The sequence below is a fragment of the Clupea harengus genome, chromosome 11 (assembly GCF_900700415.2).
Source record: "Clupea harengus chromosome 11, Ch_v2.0.2, whole genome shotgun sequence".
Lineage (NCBI taxonomy): Eukaryota > Metazoa > Chordata > Actinopteri > Clupeiformes > Clupeidae > Clupea > Clupea harengus.
The window spans coordinates 17,507,149-17,524,362 of record NC_045162.1 but is presented as its reverse complement, the minus strand read 5'-3'; the positions used below and the strand labels follow the sequence as shown (position 1 = coordinate 17,524,362).

Here is a 17,214-nt window from a genome sequence, read left to right as displayed (position 1 = left end):
AGGTGACACCTTATATTTGAAACACATATTTAATTGAATGTAATAATTTTAATTGAAGTAAGTACACATGTGTAATACAATGGCAATGATTTGATGCTGCAGACAATAGAGCAACATTATCAGTCATTTTCATATTCATCTTAGCAAAGTCTAAATAATAAATAATGTGGGCCTATATAATGTATTCAAAGTCGATTAATCACATATTCAATGCATAGAGATTACAGAAAGAATCAACAACTTTCATTCATATTATGCTTTCCTCTATGTGTTTGCTCATATATTTCCTATATGTAAAGGTGACTTTATAGGATGTGTTCTCATTGCTAATAGGATGCCCTCCAATAGTTGCAATGATTGATTGAGACCCTGGAATGCAAAGCAAGTCACTTGGAGCATGCTAGTTAGCTAGAGTTTCAATTAAATACGTACATACACTTGATAGTGAGTGTATGGAAATTGCTTTACTTGCATACATGCACACATTTACTCTTGAAGACATACATTATTCAAAAGAGAGTCACAAGGTTACCATTTGCTTGAGACATAAAGCCTCCCCTGTAAATCTAGATGTAGTCACATGACTCATTCTTGGGTAGTGGTGTATTCTGGGGGCAGATCTTCAGATTTGCCACTTCTGCAAAAATCAGCACTGCAGTTATGAAGAGGAGGAACCACACTGGTTTGGAAGATAGGCATCTGGAAAAACAACACATGAAAAAGGTAGCTGAAGGATCCACACCCACCTATTTATGACAAGGTGATTAGTAATGATCCAATTAAATGTTCATGACTCTGTACCTGTGTACTCTGTGGAGGTGCAGACAGGTGGGAGGTGGGAAAAGAGGGGGGCATCTGGCTTGAAACGTATACCACCTGCTACAAAATAAAATACAAAACATGTAAAGAGGGACAGCCTATTCAGTGTGGAGTCTAATAACTGACTGCATTGGGCAGCAAAAGTGCTGCTGGACTGTAAAGATGTATTGTTATTGTTTAACTCACCTCAGTGTTAGAAGAGCAGGTGGCTTTGCATGCAAACGCAGATACACATATGGAGACAATGAACTCCAGTAATGACAACACCAGCATCACTCCAGCAATTCCCTGTGTCCTGCTCTGTTGTAGGGGAAAGAAATATTACATATACCGATTGTAAGACAGATCAAGATTATTGTCATGTATGTTATAGTATAGTATGTTGTATACAATTTATAACGGTATACCTACCCATAATAATGCATTGTTCATACGGCAGTTATAGTCGTAGCGATCACCATAACAGGTGTTATAAGGGTATATTCTGACGGTTAAATCCAAGCTAAACAAAATTATGGCAATCCCTGCAGTTATTGTGCTGAAGATATTCATCCCCAGTGATGCTTTGACCTACACGAAAAAAGCATAAATAACACCACAATAACCATAATAGCAAGTTCAGTCCAATATATTTGAAAATAGCCCATTTTTGGTTATACACTGGAAAATATGTTAAATTCCTGTAGCTATTGGTTTGGGACTTCCCACGGCGGCCAATCCTCTCACTGTCACTTGCAAGTGGTCATACGCAGTAATCTAACCAATATAACAACTGCCCAACCCTAGGATACAACAATAACGCAAAGAACCGCATGTTGTACCTGGGATCTGTAACGGCCCTCCTTCACAGTACAACATGCACTGTCTATAGACCACAAAACATGACTGCCCAACCATACAACCTGTGCAGAAGGATACAACAAAGCTGCTTTGGTGAGCATTTCACTGGGGTTTTCAAGCAGGCACCTTCCTTCATCAGTGTTTCGTTTAATTAGGCTCACGGCACCTCCAGAAGGCTCAACAGTGGTGTCTGGCATTCCAGACTCCTACTCATGATGGTATGAACAGAGTTCCAAATTGATAATTTAGTATATTTTATGAGACTGATCTTTTTATTTTGACCACTATGGTAGGCACCACACTTTGTGTTCAACTGAATTGATCTGCTGTTGTGTTGAATGGTTGATATCTATCCAATTGGGTGCGATCACCAACATTTATTGGTGCTGCTGTCAGGATAGTACCAACATTATCTTGGTGGCCCTCGTGCAGAGAGAATGGTTATTTATACACAATTGCACCCACATTTATTTTGTCGCTGTTCACAAGGTAAGGTACCGGCATTATTCTGGTGTCTGTGTATAAGACTGGTACCTACTGTGCCTACACCACTACCAAAGACAACAACAGATACACCTCGACAAGATTTCACATCTCTCAGTGTTAGTTCAGGTTAATTCACAGCCCCTGCAAGCTCAGGTGACTCGTGGCTGATTTAGCTACGAAGCCGCTAACAACTATCTCCACTAGTCTTTTGTGTGCTTGCCTCGCCTCCGCTACCAGTTCCACATACTTTAGCTCCTCCTTTCAAATGCTTCCTCAATCGCATCTTCAAAAGGAATCGTTTACTCAATAAAGCAAACAATGCGCTCACACTCACAATACAACACCATGTCTGGTCTCACAGCAGTCCCAACAATACACTGTGGAACTTGAACTTGTCTTCTTAAATCCCGTGCCTTGCCCCATTTGCTAGTACGGATTATACGTGCCTGGTGTCCACTTTTCACGCAAATTAATTTAAAACCTGATTAAGTCTCCATGTGTAGTAACCCTGGGTCAGGCTAGTTTCACATCCAACACCAAATACAGCCTATGTCTTCACCCACACACTGACTGAGGTTAATGCTGTTAGCGTCCATCGCCCAAAGTTCTCTCCAGCATTAATACATCCTTCATATTGCATCACAATCACACAGGTAGGTATATTAAACTGCTCATACACTTTATCTATACTATTATATATTCATTATAAATACTCAGTACAAGCCAACAACACCTAGGAAGTTAAGATTGTTAAGAAAGAAAGAAGTTAAGCATGAAAGGTCCTGTGCAAACTGTGCAAACATGAAAACGGAAAGGTAGTGTGAATGTAATGTATTGCAGTTGTTGCCTTAAGGTACAGGCCTGTAGACAGTGTTGAAAGTTTTATCATCAAATACTCACCAAACACTGATTGAGCTTCTTATTGGCTCTAACAGTGAGAGAACCAGCAGTGATGTACTGAAAGAAAGAGTGTTTTCACACATTAAAAATACATATGGCATTAGGAGAGCCATTGGTATTATGATAACACAAAAAAGGTTAGGGTTTCACATAGTATATTAAGAGGAATATTACAGGTGGCAATCATTTAAACAAACTACCTTATTGTATACATTTAAAAAAAGAATGTACTGAATGAATAAATCTCACAATGATGGCTCCCCAGAACATGATGCCAGAGAAAGTGGATATTGTTGATGCATAAAATGCAGTCACGATACCGAAGAGGAACACAACCACACCAATCATAATTTGAACTGTCTGTGGAAGATAAAGGCAAACAAATGGAGCTCCATGGAAGTTGATAGCGAAAGTACAAGTTCCAACAAGTTCAAACAATACTCACTCTGTAATATGAATTATATTGAACTAGATCATTATCCTAGACTCACCCCCAGAGCTGCTGGTTCTCCTTTAAGGAATTTCCCAAGCATAGAGGAGGCTGGTGGAGAGGAGGCTGGTGGAACAACTCCGCTCTGGGGTGAAGAGACACTTTGGGCACCTTGTTGTGGGTACACATGAGTGACAACCACAAAGCCACCGTCAGGGGGAACAGAGTCAGCCATGGTTGCTGCTGGAAGTTGCACAAACCTGAAATGACCAGCAGGTCAGTGAAAGAACAGTTTTCAGGGCACATTTAAAAAAAAAAAATAACTATTTTCCCCCAAAATACTGCACCCAGGAAGAGAAACGTCTCGGTTACTTACGTAACCTCGGTTCCTTAAGCAGGAACCAGATATAACAGAATGGTACATGACGTCAGTCATGGACCCAAATCGAAGCATTTATTCAATCACGCCTGAAAGGCCGCGATTCGTCTGCGCTTACTCTTGGGCCCGCCTCCTCAGGAGTCTATAAATTCATCAGCGCAGCACAAATTCATCCTTGGAAAGAAAAACTGAGCAAGAATATCAAACCAAGGTAACACTGTACACGCCAACTTTGTTATATCTGGTTCCTGCTTAAGGAACCGAGGTTACGTAAGTAACCGAGACGTTCCTTATCGCAGTTCACTGCGATATAACAGAATGGGACCCTATACATTCCCGCGTGATAATACAGTGGCAGCCAATCACACACACCAACTTTATTCAAGCCTTTGCCCTCCTAGAGGTTCATACGGCAGCTGACGGTGAACATTTAACAGGGCAACCTTTAACATAGACGGCAGGGATCCTTGATCCCGCGCCCGTAGGAAACCACCCTGGGATGTTTCATGTGCAACATAACATGTAGACACCAGTGAGCACACTCATCATTATACCGTTCTCGGGCCAGGGGATTCAGAGATCGCCCGCCTGCAGAACTCCATGTAGAAAACTAGGTTCAGCCACATCTAACATATAGAATCTAATGAAAGTGTGGCGAGAACTCCAGCTTGCAGCTTTGCAAATATCTTCCACTGAGACACCCTTTAGTAAGGCCCAGGAAGACGAGACCCCCCGCGTAGAGTGCGCATGCAACTTCTCCGGGGGATCTAAAGCTCTTATAAGACAACCAGAGACAAACTTTATGTCCACCGTCTTCAGGGGCTCGAACGGAGGCCCTGTGAGAGCACGTAACACAACCAGCAGATCCCAAGAGGGTATGAGGTGCCTCTCTGGCACCCTCAGCCGTCTTACCCCCGCCATAAAGCGTGACGCTAGCGGGTGACTGCCAGGAGAACTGCCATTAATGCCTGCGTGGCAGGCTGAAATGGCTGCCAGGTACACCTAGAGAGTGGAAGCCGCCTTCCCCTCATCAAACAACTGCTGTAGGAATTCTAGAATAACGCCCAGCGCGCAGTTAACGGGGTCATGCTGACGCGCAGCGCACCATCGTTCAAAACTGCGCCACTTCAGCGTATACAGAGCCCGTGTCGACACCGCTCGGGCACTCTGTATCGTAGCCACCACCGCATCCGATAAGCCTGACGCTATGAGCCTGCACCTTTCAGGTGCCAGGCCCTGAGACGCTACAGCTCCGGATGGGGGTGCCACACTGTCCTGTGCGCCTGCGTTAGGAGGTCTCTCCGTAGAGGCAGCTCCCAGGGCTGTTGCACTGACATATTGAATAGATCTGCCGCCCATGGCTGATTGGGCCAGTGGGGGGCTATCAATATCAATTCCCTGCCCTCGTCCGCTACCCTGCACAGCACCTGCTGGAGGAGCGGGATCGGGGGGAAAGCATATAGACGCAGGTCTGGCCACTGGTGTCCCAGCGTGTCTATGCCCAGTGGGGGGTTGTCGCCCCCTAGCGAGAACCAGAGCGGGCAGCAGGTATTCTGCCTGTTCGCAAACAGGTCCACCTGCGCCCTGAAAAAAACGCATCCAGATCTGCTCTATCACCTGAGGGTGTAGACACCAGTCTGCTGCTCGAGGGTCGCCCCTCGATAACAGGTCCGCACCGTAGTTGAGGTGACCTGGAATATGAACTGCCCTGAGGGAAGGACGTGAATCGCTGCCCACAGGAGCAGGCGGTTCGCCTAATGGTGCAGTGACTGGGAGCGCACTCCGCCTTGACGGTTTATATACGCCAAGGCCGCAGTGTTGTCCGTCCTCACTAACACATGCTGACCACTCGATCTGGGCAGAAAGTGTTGTAGAGCCAGGACTACTGTCCGCAGTTCTAACACATTTATATGAGTCGCAGACCAGAGACCGTTCACGCCTCTCCCCTCGCAGACCGCTCCCCACCCCTTGATGGAGGCGTCTGTGGTCACTACTACGCAACGCGTCACTATGCCCATAGTGCCCGACGCAGCGAGAAACCAGGGGGTTCTCCAGATTGTCAGGGCCCTCCTGCATCTGGAGGACACCGTTACCCTGCGGTGCCTGTCTGTGACTGCGTTGAGCCTCAGAGACAGGTACCATGTCTGGAACGGCCGCATACGCAACATCCCCAGCGGGAGCGTGATAGCGGCTGACGCCATCATTCCCAACAGTCGTTGGCAGCACAGCGACGAGACTCACTGTCCCAGTCGGAACTGGCGCACACATGTTTTGATGGCATTTATTCGTTCTCGAGACAGCCTGACCTCCATGGAGGTGGAGTCTAGAACCATGCCTAGGAAATGCGTAGTTTGGCTTGGGCACAGAACGCTTTTTTCCTTGTTTATCACAAAGCCCAGTCGATGCAGGTGTGCCACCACTAGATGGCCATCCTGCACCGCTGCGGCCTTTGAATGAGCAGCTATTAACCAATCGTCCAAATAATTGAATAAGCGTAAACCGCGTAGTCGTAATGGGGCGATGGCTGCTTCTACGCACTTTGTGAAAACCCTCGGCGCCAGAGCTAAGCCGAACAGGAGTGCGTTGAATTGGTACGCTATTCCTCCGAATGCAAACCTAAGATATCTCCGATGTCTGTGGTGGATCGGAACGTGGAAATATGCGTCTTTTAAGTCTATCGTGATAAACCAATCGTTTGGTCTTATGAACTGCACTAGTCGGCGTGGGGTCAGCATTCTGAACCGTAGTGGCATGTGTGCTTTGTTCAACACACGTAGATCTAATATTGGCCGATAATTCCCGTCCTTTTTGGGGACCAGAAAATAACGGCTGTAGAAGCCTGAAGCTTCCTCCTCGGGAGGCACTACGCTTATTGCTTCTTTTCTGAGCAGGGAGACTATCTCTTCCCGTAGGAAGTGAGACTGTCCCTGCTGCACCACCGATTGGATCACTCCACGGAATGGCGGAGGGGGGCGGGCGAATTGCTGCACGTACCCCTTTGTGATCGTTCTCAGCACCCATGGTGAGACTGCGCATGCGCGCCAACTCGCCGCACAGCCAGCCAGGCTGGGCTTTGAGTTGAATCGGTCGGGAACTAACCTGCTCATGGTCAATGAGTCTAAGCCAAGATCTGCGCCCGCTCCGCCTAGGGAGGGGGGCGAGATCTGGGGTTGCCCCCTCATGGTTTTGAAAAAAAATGGGGGGTGCGATTGCACTGTGTGCATCGTGGGGGGAGTCGCACAAGCATGTCTGGGCACTGCGCCTTCTGGGGCAGGTGTTGGAACATATGAGTGTGGTGCTTGTGAGAACCTGCTTACCGTGCTGGACATGGTTTTTGCATGTGAGCAACGGGCGGATGTCTGTGGATGCGGTGTGGGCGCCACCGCTCCTGTGTGGTCACCGGGTAACTGTCACCATCAGGTAGCCGGAGGCTTGCCCTTGCCCCGCGGCATGCTGCCGCGGGGCGTGGGCTGCGCCCTGGGCCGGGCACGCAGCTGACTGCTGCTGGGCTGCAGGCTGAGCTGGCGGGCGGAAGGGGTGTCTCTGCCAGCCACGTCTGGTGGACACCTTTGCTGGAGGGGCTGGCGAACGGAACCCGCTTCGCTTCTGGCCCTGTGTGAGCGTGGTGTGTCCCAAAGAGGACTGCTCGCCCGAGCCGCTAGAGCGAGGCATCCAAGCCTGGAATACCTCCCTGCTCTTCTGCTGCTCCTCGAACTTGGCAGCCATCGTATCGACTGCCTTGCCGAAGACGCCCCGGACACAGACCGGTGCCTTCTCTCTGTCCGAGAGCTTGGACAGTGACAGCCACAGGGACCTCTGGGTAGCCACCGCGGTACCCATCACCCTCCCCAGGGACTGAGAGGTGCACCTGGTGAGTCGGAGTGAGAGATCTGTCGCCCGACGGAGCTCCACTACCGACGGGTGATCCTCCCCCAACGACAAGGCTAGCTCAGTCAGGAGCTTTGCCTGGTAGCGCTGTAGTAGCGCCGCCGTGTTGGTTGTGCAGGCAGCCTGCCCTGCAGCCAAGTAGGCTTTCTCAGCCAGCGCCGCCTGGTGCCTGGCCACTCGCGTGGGCAGGAGGGGCTTCTGGCCGAGGCGCATCGTGGGGAAGGCGGGCGAGAGGTAGCCCGCTACTGCATCCTCGACCTGAGGGAAGGAGAGGTAGCCGCTCTCACTAGCCCTGTCGAGGTGCATATACGGGGCGAACCCCGGCACTGGGGCACGGCCCGAGTAGGGGGTCGCCCACGTCGCCTGCAGGTCTTCGTGGACCTCCTCAAAGAAGGGGAGGGCACTAGGAGCTGGTGTGGCGGGGCCAGCGTAGAACTCCCCGTCCAGCAGCGAGGACCGCACGCTGGGAGGGGGAGGGAGAGGGAGCCCGAGGCAGCTGGCTGCTCTCAGCGCAACCTCCTGGAGTTGTTGGCCCAGAGTCCATGACGTGGCCGGAGGTGTGGCTACCCGCGGCCGAACATCCTGGCTCGTCTGCATTGCTTCTGCGTCCGAGCTGGGCTCGTCGGAGTAGCCTAGCAGACTATCATCATCCAGTCCGAAGTCAAGCTCCAGTTCGGGCAGGACTTCGGCTGGTGGCAGCTCCACCGCCTCGCGGCCCTTGGGCTGGCAGGTGGCGGCGACGGGGAGAGGCTCACGGGTGAAGCTGCGGCGGTAAAACGGCTGCTAGCACACACGTTGCCTAAGTACACGGCGCGTTGCCCAGTCAGTACACGGCGCGTTGCCCACTCAATGCATCACACGTATGGACCAGTCAGTGGCCTACTTGGTAAAATACCCATACACTTAACATTATTTTGGATGATTACAAAGAAATTACATCATATATGTTTGTTTTTTAATAACATTTGGATCCACCAATTTGCCTGGATGGACACATGGAATAAAATGATACTGGCTATTGTAACACTCCAAGGTAGGTATAGTTTGCTAGATGAATATGCCTAACTCTGGGCTAGTATCAGATGGTTATACGTATAACTACAAAGCCTTAAGGAATGAGGCTGCTATCCCTATCACTGTCATCTTCAGCCTACATGAGTGGCAAATAGGGATTATTATGTAAGTATGTTAAACCATTGACACAACACTATCAGCAAACTATGGTAGTATTTAGTATTAGTGCCCCAGGTGAAAAAAAACTACACTTAAGTACATTACATTTAAGTGTATTAAGTATACTTTTTTGTACTTAACTTTCCACTATTTGTTAGTACACTCAAAGTGTATTAGATAAATATACTTTAAATACATGTGCTGAATTGAAATACACTATTTTTGTATATTAAAGTGTAACTTAGGTGGACGTTGTAGCCTACCCTGGGTCTTATCTTGGCTCTGGGGTCCCTGGCTGCTGCTTCTAGCAGCAGAATCATCAATTTAGATAACATATTAACATTGTTTATAATGTAAGTGTTGTGTGTAACACGGTGATTTTAGCATAACAAGCTATTTGGTTAACTTAAGTGATTAGAAATGATAAGATTGCCCTCTTTACAACTACCACCATGGATAGCTTGCTCATCGATTGTAAGCAAGTAACTACGGCTAACATGTTAAAATAGATAATTTCGATGATGACAACAGCGCCAGCTTGCTTATTTTACCAGATCATAAAGGTCTCAATTTTGGACATTTATCTACCTAACGTTAGCTAGGCTAGCTTGTAGGGAACGTTACCTCATCTGTGAAAAGCAAGTTAACATTGACCAAGTCAACAACTTACCTTCTTATCACTGTCAACAGTCGGTGGTTTCCCAAATAAATCAGAGATTTTTGCATATTTTGATGCACCTTCCTCCAGACATCTTTTCTTTTTCTACCTGCCACCTTTGCGTTTTGGTGCCGATGACATGCTCTCACTCTCAAAAACAACTTTGTCTGCTAGCGAGTGATGCAAGTGTTGAGTAGGCAAGGCAACTTTATTTATTTATTTATTTATTTATGTATTTTACATATACAATAACAGGAAAGGCCACAAATAATTAAAATAAATAAAATAAAATGTAGGTTAGAGTGATTGACATTTAATAACACATAAAACAAAGTTAGACTAACGGAAGAGATTAGATGAGTAAAGCAGATGGGAACCATGAGCCTAATTCTCGAACGCAGTTCAGAAGAATTTAAAAAGGAATTTCTTTTGAACTCCACTAATGATGTTTTAGGGCATTCATGAACGTTTTCTCATCTGGGATTCGTTTTGAATTTAGACCAGAATTTCCGAACGCGAATTAACAGCCGTAAATGGCCCAGAGTTTTCAATCAGGCTAGGGCTGACTGCACACTTCACTACGGTTGCGTGCCCTGGCGGGGCGTGTATGTATGCAAATCCAAATTTAAGAATCCTCATCCTCAATCCACACAGCTGAGAACACTTCGGCTGTGTAAGAACCCATTTTCTGGCGCTGATTAATAACGTGGAGATCTTTTCTTACGTTAAAATTCCGAAGTCCGTATGAACACATTTCAGAAGACACTTCAGAATTTTTTCGAAAAATAGGCACCATGAGTGTGAATACAGATCGCAAAGAGGACTATAAATTTCAGTCAGTGCTGTGAGAGCAAAATAGCTCTTAGAAAAAGCTACGTGTTCAGTGTATTATGTAATTCAGTTAGTATAGGTTCAGTATGAGAGCACTGCTAGCTAGCTGGAGGAAAGTGTGGAATGGAATGAGTAGCTTAATTAGCATTCCAATACGGATATATGTAACATCTACAATTTGTTTCTATTGCTACATATCAGCACTCTATACAAAGATATTTACAATAAAAGCCAATATAATCAATACATTCAACCGCTGTCAATTTAAACAATACATTTGAAGCATGGAAAGTTCCAAGCGAACTTTACAGCTAATCACAATATGTATTGGGTGAAAATGTACACATAAGAAATGTAAATGTTGATTTAAATACTCAGAGTAATAATAAATGAGTCAAGTAAAGACAACAACTTGAGCCCTTGTCAAAGAGTACAAATTTGGAATGAAAAAGACCTAATAATAGGGCCCAGGTTGAAAAGTTTCCCTTTAAGTGTTGACAATGTTCTGTAGGGCTAAATCAGTCTTTCATTTTAGGCAGATTCGACTTATCTGAGAAAGACAGTAATACATAAATATGCGCACTGCCTTTACACTGGATATTCATCTTAAACTGACAGATTTACCAACATCAGGTATGCCATACATTTTCACCTTTTAACTATCTTTGTTGCACATAATGGGCAATATGTCAGTGTAATCAACTCGTAGAAATATGTTAATCACGTTATTCTGTTATTCAGTTAAAAGAATCTCACACAGTATAGTTAACTGCTCTCAAGTTGAGCCAAAAAACGACCACGGACTTACCTTTGACGAATTCTAATTGAAAGTAGAATGGAAACAGGATTCCGTGTAGATACAGACCACGAATAAATCGCGATCCCTTCTGAAATTGTTCTTCCCAAGTTCTGAGTCTCAACTTAAGGTTACTGCCTTCTTGTGTCACTGACAGCGGCACTAGTAGGAAGAACTTGCGATGTTCCTCAGTGGTTCCTTGACGTTGCGAAATGGCTGTTAGAAAGTGATTAAACATCGAACTCTAGTGGTAAACAAAAATGTTGCACACTGACTGAGGCACATATTGCTCCAATACTGTGTGTGCCTATCACACACAGACGCTGAAGCCAGTAAAATGTAAACAGCCTTAATATACACCTCACACAATAGCTCATTCGACTTTTGACATTGCAATTTCATTTCAATATATTTTACATAAAAAGTACCATGTTTTCTTTTAAACCCAATCAATGAGATTACATATACATTTCATATTTTAATAGCATAATGCCCATCAACATACAAGGTAGGTCAAATATGAATTGAATATGTCTCCTGTTACTGCATATGAAAAGGGCCATAATTAAGTTATTGTATATGCTATATAAAAATAAATGCAAATGAGTTTTACAAACTTTTACCATATCAGTGTCCTAATCTCTCTACAGTCTTACTGGCAACAACATCACAGCTAGACCTTGACCCCTCTCATTTCCTCCATAAACATTTGTGGTTCACCAGACTACTTCTCGTGTTTATCTCTATGTGGTTTTTACTGCTCATGGAAAAGGTCTGATAAAAACATTTAGGCAAGGAATCACACTTGTCATGTATAATACTTGCATGATATAATACATAATACAAATAATACATTTCACACTTAAATAGCAATTATAAGTAACAATTCGGAAAACAAATACAATACCAATTGATGTTATTAGTAATTGTTACCAGATGTTAGAAATACCAGTTGATATCAACGCATTACTCTGTATTTTGCACATACAAACACCATAGCAACATTTCACAGATAGAAGTGCTGTATGCATGACTGATTTATACAATACAAATTAGACAGCAGAGCTAACAAAGCTGATGTGTGGGGACAGCCATCTTAGTTTCTGAAGTCGGAGTTGATGATGTTTGTCCCATTATCCAAATTGAAATTCCGACTTCGGGTCACATTCCTGTTAAAATATCCGACTTTGGAACTGGGAAATTTCATTCCATTCCGCTACCATACCAAACCATTCCTCTCTGCCTCGACCTCAGAGACCACCAAGAGGACTTGATCATTTATGAGACTTTAAGCTCTAACCTTCCCCATGGTGTTAGGATCCTCCTGGAGATAGTGTCCCCATATCCCCATAATATGTCACAGTAATATGTCACAGTATAGTTGAGATTTTTATGTATTTTTTTATGAATGCTCTATGGGTTAGTTATCTGGATTAGCCCACATGATCACAGGGTGATAGATGAGATGATGATTAGGCTCCTGGATCAACAACAGTATGGTATTCTGCATACACATTGTGTACAGTAAATCATTTGCACATTTACATGTTCATATATCCTTCAATCAGTGATTTATCAAGTGATGAGAAGTTTGTCAGTGTTTGATAATGGGGCATGATGCCAGGATCTTACCAAAGACTTTGAATCTCCAAACAGTCCCTCCAGGATTTCGCTTTTTTTTTTTTTTTTCGTGTTCAAAATTATTTTTTGTGAACTTTCACAACCATACTTATATGGACATTTCATCCATACTAGAATGTAAATTGAAATGAAATGTCATGGCTTGGTTTGAACCTTTCAACTCTAATAATCATGTAATGAGTAGGGCTGGGCAACGATTCAAAATTTGCATGATATCCCTGATTAATCGCATTTGTATACGCAAAATCCAATAATTAATTCAAAAGTAGTGTATAGCGCACTATTATTTTAAATGTTCTGCCATATGAACGAAAGTGCCATAACATTTGTTGAGCAAACACTTTTAACATCAGCATTTTAATACAGTAGCAGTTAAATAAAATATTCAGTTTAAATCTCAACTTAAACAATGTTAGCAAAGCAAATACAACATGAAAGCTCATTGCCACTGCCAGGGCATTAATGTTATCCTGTTTGTTATGAAAAAGAAAAAAACTGGCAAAAAAATCCTGAGCCACAATCATATCATTAAAACAGGCAATTTCTGAGGTAACAGCAGAAACATTTTACTTTCATCAAGGAGCAGCATAACCAGTCTATGTTCAGTACCAAATGTCTCTGAGTGAGAAACCAGAAAACACTTTCAGTGCAGTTTGTCAATTCCTATACTTGACACTGTTATTTTAAATGTACTGCCATATGAACTAAAGTGCCATAACATTTGTTGTGCAAACATTTAACGTCAGCATTTTTATATAGCAGCATAAAATAAATACTTTGTGTAATTCTCAACTTAAACAATGTTATCAAAACAAACACAAAACTAAAGCGTATTGCCACTGCCAAGGCATTAATGTTAGAGTGTGATAAAGCACCAAAAAGTTCACTGCTGGCACTAATTACTGGTTCACCGGTTACTCTGCTGTACGTAGTCTGCCGAAGCCTCCCTCCACTGTCTGTTTCGTTGAATGATTTGCAATTATCACAAGTATGTATATATATATATATCTTTGGCGATTTTAGCCTAACTATCGAGATTCTAAGTAACATGGAGACCAAACTTTGTTTGGTACTCCACGTAGATCATAAACCCTTGAATATACAAACGACTCAATTAAATCGGTTGAGAAATGTAAACGCTATAGTGCTTTTTATCCAGCTCCACCGCAGCTCCATCGTTCACTTGCGTCTGTTTACAGTCCAGCCTTTACCTTACCAAGATGGCTGCGAGTTGGCACGTCGCAGCAATCATAATCATATATATATATGTCTATGGCAGCAATGCCCTTCTCCATGTTTGTTTATCTGCCCATTCTTTTCTTTTCCGGTTCCGCAGCAGTCAGCAGCAGACTTTTACAAAATAAAAGCCTGTGAGCAACCGACTTTTACAATAATAAAATAAATAATAAAACCTGCGTTAACGCGCGATAAAATAATTGTTGCGTTAACGCAATAATAACGCGTTAACGTGCCCAGCCCTAGTAATGAGTAATCATGAGCAATCCTGTACTATTGTTTAAGAAAACTGAACAGAAAACATGATTATTCAAAATGTGTTGACCGTTCCTGACCTTCCTTTGCCGCTATTCTACTATGTCATACTACCCTTTATAAAACAATTGGGTTCTATTGAATTATTTAGCTGTTTCTGAAAGAATTTAGGAACGTGCTTTTATTTTGAAATGTATTCTCCATTCAAACCCAACGGTTGAATAAACAGTTGAATGCAACAATGTCTTACGTTTAATATCATGTTCGAACACTATTCAAAATTTCACAACTGCAAAGCAGAATAATATAATCTTATAATCTAACATTACCTAAAGTAATAGATGGCAGCACATACTAGTACTGGACAAATTATTCTAACCTCTTTTTGACAGTTGAAATTATGGTAAAGTAATCCAATTATTATTTTTTATCTCAGAGAACGATTTGATACATGCCAGTCTGTGTTGTCAAGGAGTTTTCAAATGAAGGGAAATTCCATTGTTTGTGATGACATGTAAGTGGCACTTATTAGTGGGAGCCCAATGAGAAATATGAAAGGCATCGCGGATCAAATCATTTCCAGTAACTCTCAGGTCTAAAAAGTTAGTACATCAGTTAAATATTTTCTACAGTAACATTATTTTATGTCCAGGAACAATTGTTTCTATCCTTGAAATTTTTCAAGGAACAATACAACTTGAAATGAAATGTTCAATGAACTTTTGAGGCAATATGCATCAGATGGTCTTTGTCATGTTCTGGGCTGGCAATGTTAGGTTATGACAATTCAAATGTAGCCTGATGACACCTGCAACCAATTCTGATTATGACAAAGATTGACAGAGTAGTTTACACAGAAAGGACTAGAAATAGGTATTACTCTACTTTGAGTACATTACAGATCTGTTATGTAGGACAAGGTGTTAATATCCCTTTCTGCATACTCGAGACTCTGTGGGTTGGTCGAATGATTGATGGCATCCTATGGGTTGTCAAGTGGGCGCCCTCCTTCTTCGATGTTTCGCTGATTGACCCACGACACCTCCAGAGGGTTCAGCAGTGAGATCCGGCGTCACGGGCTCACTCCCTAGATGCCATCACTCATCCGACAGCCCAGGCGGAGTCCTTCCTCTTTATCCACAGCCACTGACTTCCATTTTCAGCAGCCCTGGAAAGGTCTTTGACTGCCTGCCTGTGGGCCTTCCCCCGCACTCCCATCTCTCGAAGAAGCCTGGATGTTGAGGTGGCTACAAATCCTCTGCAGCCTACTTCAACTGGGCAGACCTTAGCTTTCCAGCCTCGTTGTTGTGCGTCTGCTGCAAGGTCCGCATACCTTAGCTTCTTGCGCTCGTAAGCCTCTTCCACCGCACTCTCCCAGGGCACCGTGAGCTCGACGATATACACCTGCTTGAGTGAGGCCGACCAAAGCACAAGGTCTGGTCACAGATTTGATGTTGCTATTTCTGCTGGAAATCGGAGCTTCTGGCCTAGGTCTGCCAGCATCTTCCAGTCCCGTGCCCCACCTAGCTGTCCAGTTTCTGGTCTTGTGGTGGTGAGAGTGACTTGGCCCCCGCCCTCCCGGACAAATGTTGTTGCCGGCCTACGAGATGGTGGAGGAAGGGCATTGACGCTCATCCGTCGACTCTCCATCACTGCCGCAAGACACTGTAGCACCTGGTTGTGCCGCCAGGTGTACCGGCCTTGAGTGAGGCCGGTCTTGCAGCCCACCAGGATGTGCTTTAGTGTAGCTGGAGTCGGGCAGAGGGAGCATGTCGGGTCTTCTCCGTACCACTGGCTAAGATTCTTGGGAGACGGCAGTACATCATAAGCGGCCCTGATGGTGAAGCTAGCCTTAAATGCCTCCATCTCCCACAGCTCCTGCCAGGAGATCTTCCTCTTCTCCACTCCCTCCCAAGTCATCCACTGCCCCTGCTTTGCCTGTGAAACAGCTTTTGCACACCTTGCTGCCTCCTCTTGCTGACGTACCTCCTGGACCACCAGCTTGCGTCTCTGGAACGGAGTAGCCTTGTTCCAGGCCGGTGTACTGGCTCCGGCTCCAAGACCACTCCTCCCGTGCTGCACTCGGCCCACGATGTCCTGTGCTTGAGTGCTGCCTTTGCCTGCTTGGTTGCTTCCAGTGGGGTCCACTTCCTCCCAGTAGCCAGGATGGGTGCAGCTTGGGCTACAAATGGATCACTCGAATCCAATAGCATCATCTCCAGTCTAACTTTGGCGCATTTATACTCCTCTGCTAGACTGGAAATGGGCAGTTCTAATACTCCTTTGCCATAGAGCCCTATACTGCTGAGGCACCTGGGAAGCCCAAGCCACTTCCTTGCATATGAGCTGACCAGCCTCTCCAGCTTTTCCACCTTTGAGATCGGGACTTCATACATGGTAAGTGGCCATAAGAGGCGTGGAAGGAGCCCAAACTGCATACACCAGAGCTTCAACTTGCCAGGTAGTGCGGTTCTGTTGATGTTCTCCAGGCCGCTGGCTACATCCTTCCTGAGCTGATCTACTTGCTCTTTGTCCTTAAGGGAGGCATCATACCATCGGCCAAGGCTCTTCACAGGCTTCTCAGAGACAGTTGGAATAGGCTCATCGCCAATGAGAAAGCGTTGGTCTGACAGCTTCCCCTTGACGATGGAGATGCTTCTGGACTTGCTCGGCTTGATCTTCATCCGAGCCAGCTCGATGTTATCTTGCAGCTTTTTCAGTAGCCGTACAGTGCAAGCCTTGGTCGTGGTGAGGGTGGTAAGATCGTCCATGTAAGCTCTCACAGGCGGCAGCCTCAGGCCAGGTCTTATAAGCTGTCCTCCAACCACCCACCGAGATGCTCGAATTATCATCTCCATGGCCATTGTGAAGGCTAGCGGGGA

At 44.9% G+C, this 17,214-nt stretch overlaps 2 protein-coding genes across 2 annotated transcripts in view; both read right to left on the bottom strand.

The window, feature by feature from the left end:
• The window catches only part of LOC105896113 (membrane-spanning 4-domains subfamily A member 4A-like), a 37,608-nt gene that overhangs the window by 9,202 nt on the left and 11,192 nt on the right, over window positions 1-17,214 (bottom strand). The gene's annotated exons all lie outside the window — the stretch shown is intronic.
• Window positions 14-11,372, bottom strand: LOC116222306 (membrane-spanning 4-domains subfamily A member 4A-like). Its single transcript, XM_031575809.2, has 8 exons — window positions 11,213-11,372; window positions 3,537-3,735; window positions 3,295-3,405; window positions 3,046-3,102; window positions 1,231-1,389; window positions 1,006-1,119; window positions 802-879; window positions 14-699 (listed from the first exon to the last, which is right to left on the bottom strand). The coding sequence occupies exons 2-8, from the start codon at window positions 3,708-3,710 to the stop codon at window positions 586-588; spliced, it is 807 nt and encodes a 268-aa protein (XP_031431669.1). The 5' UTR covers window positions 3,711-3,735; window positions 11,213-11,372; the 3' UTR covers window positions 14-585.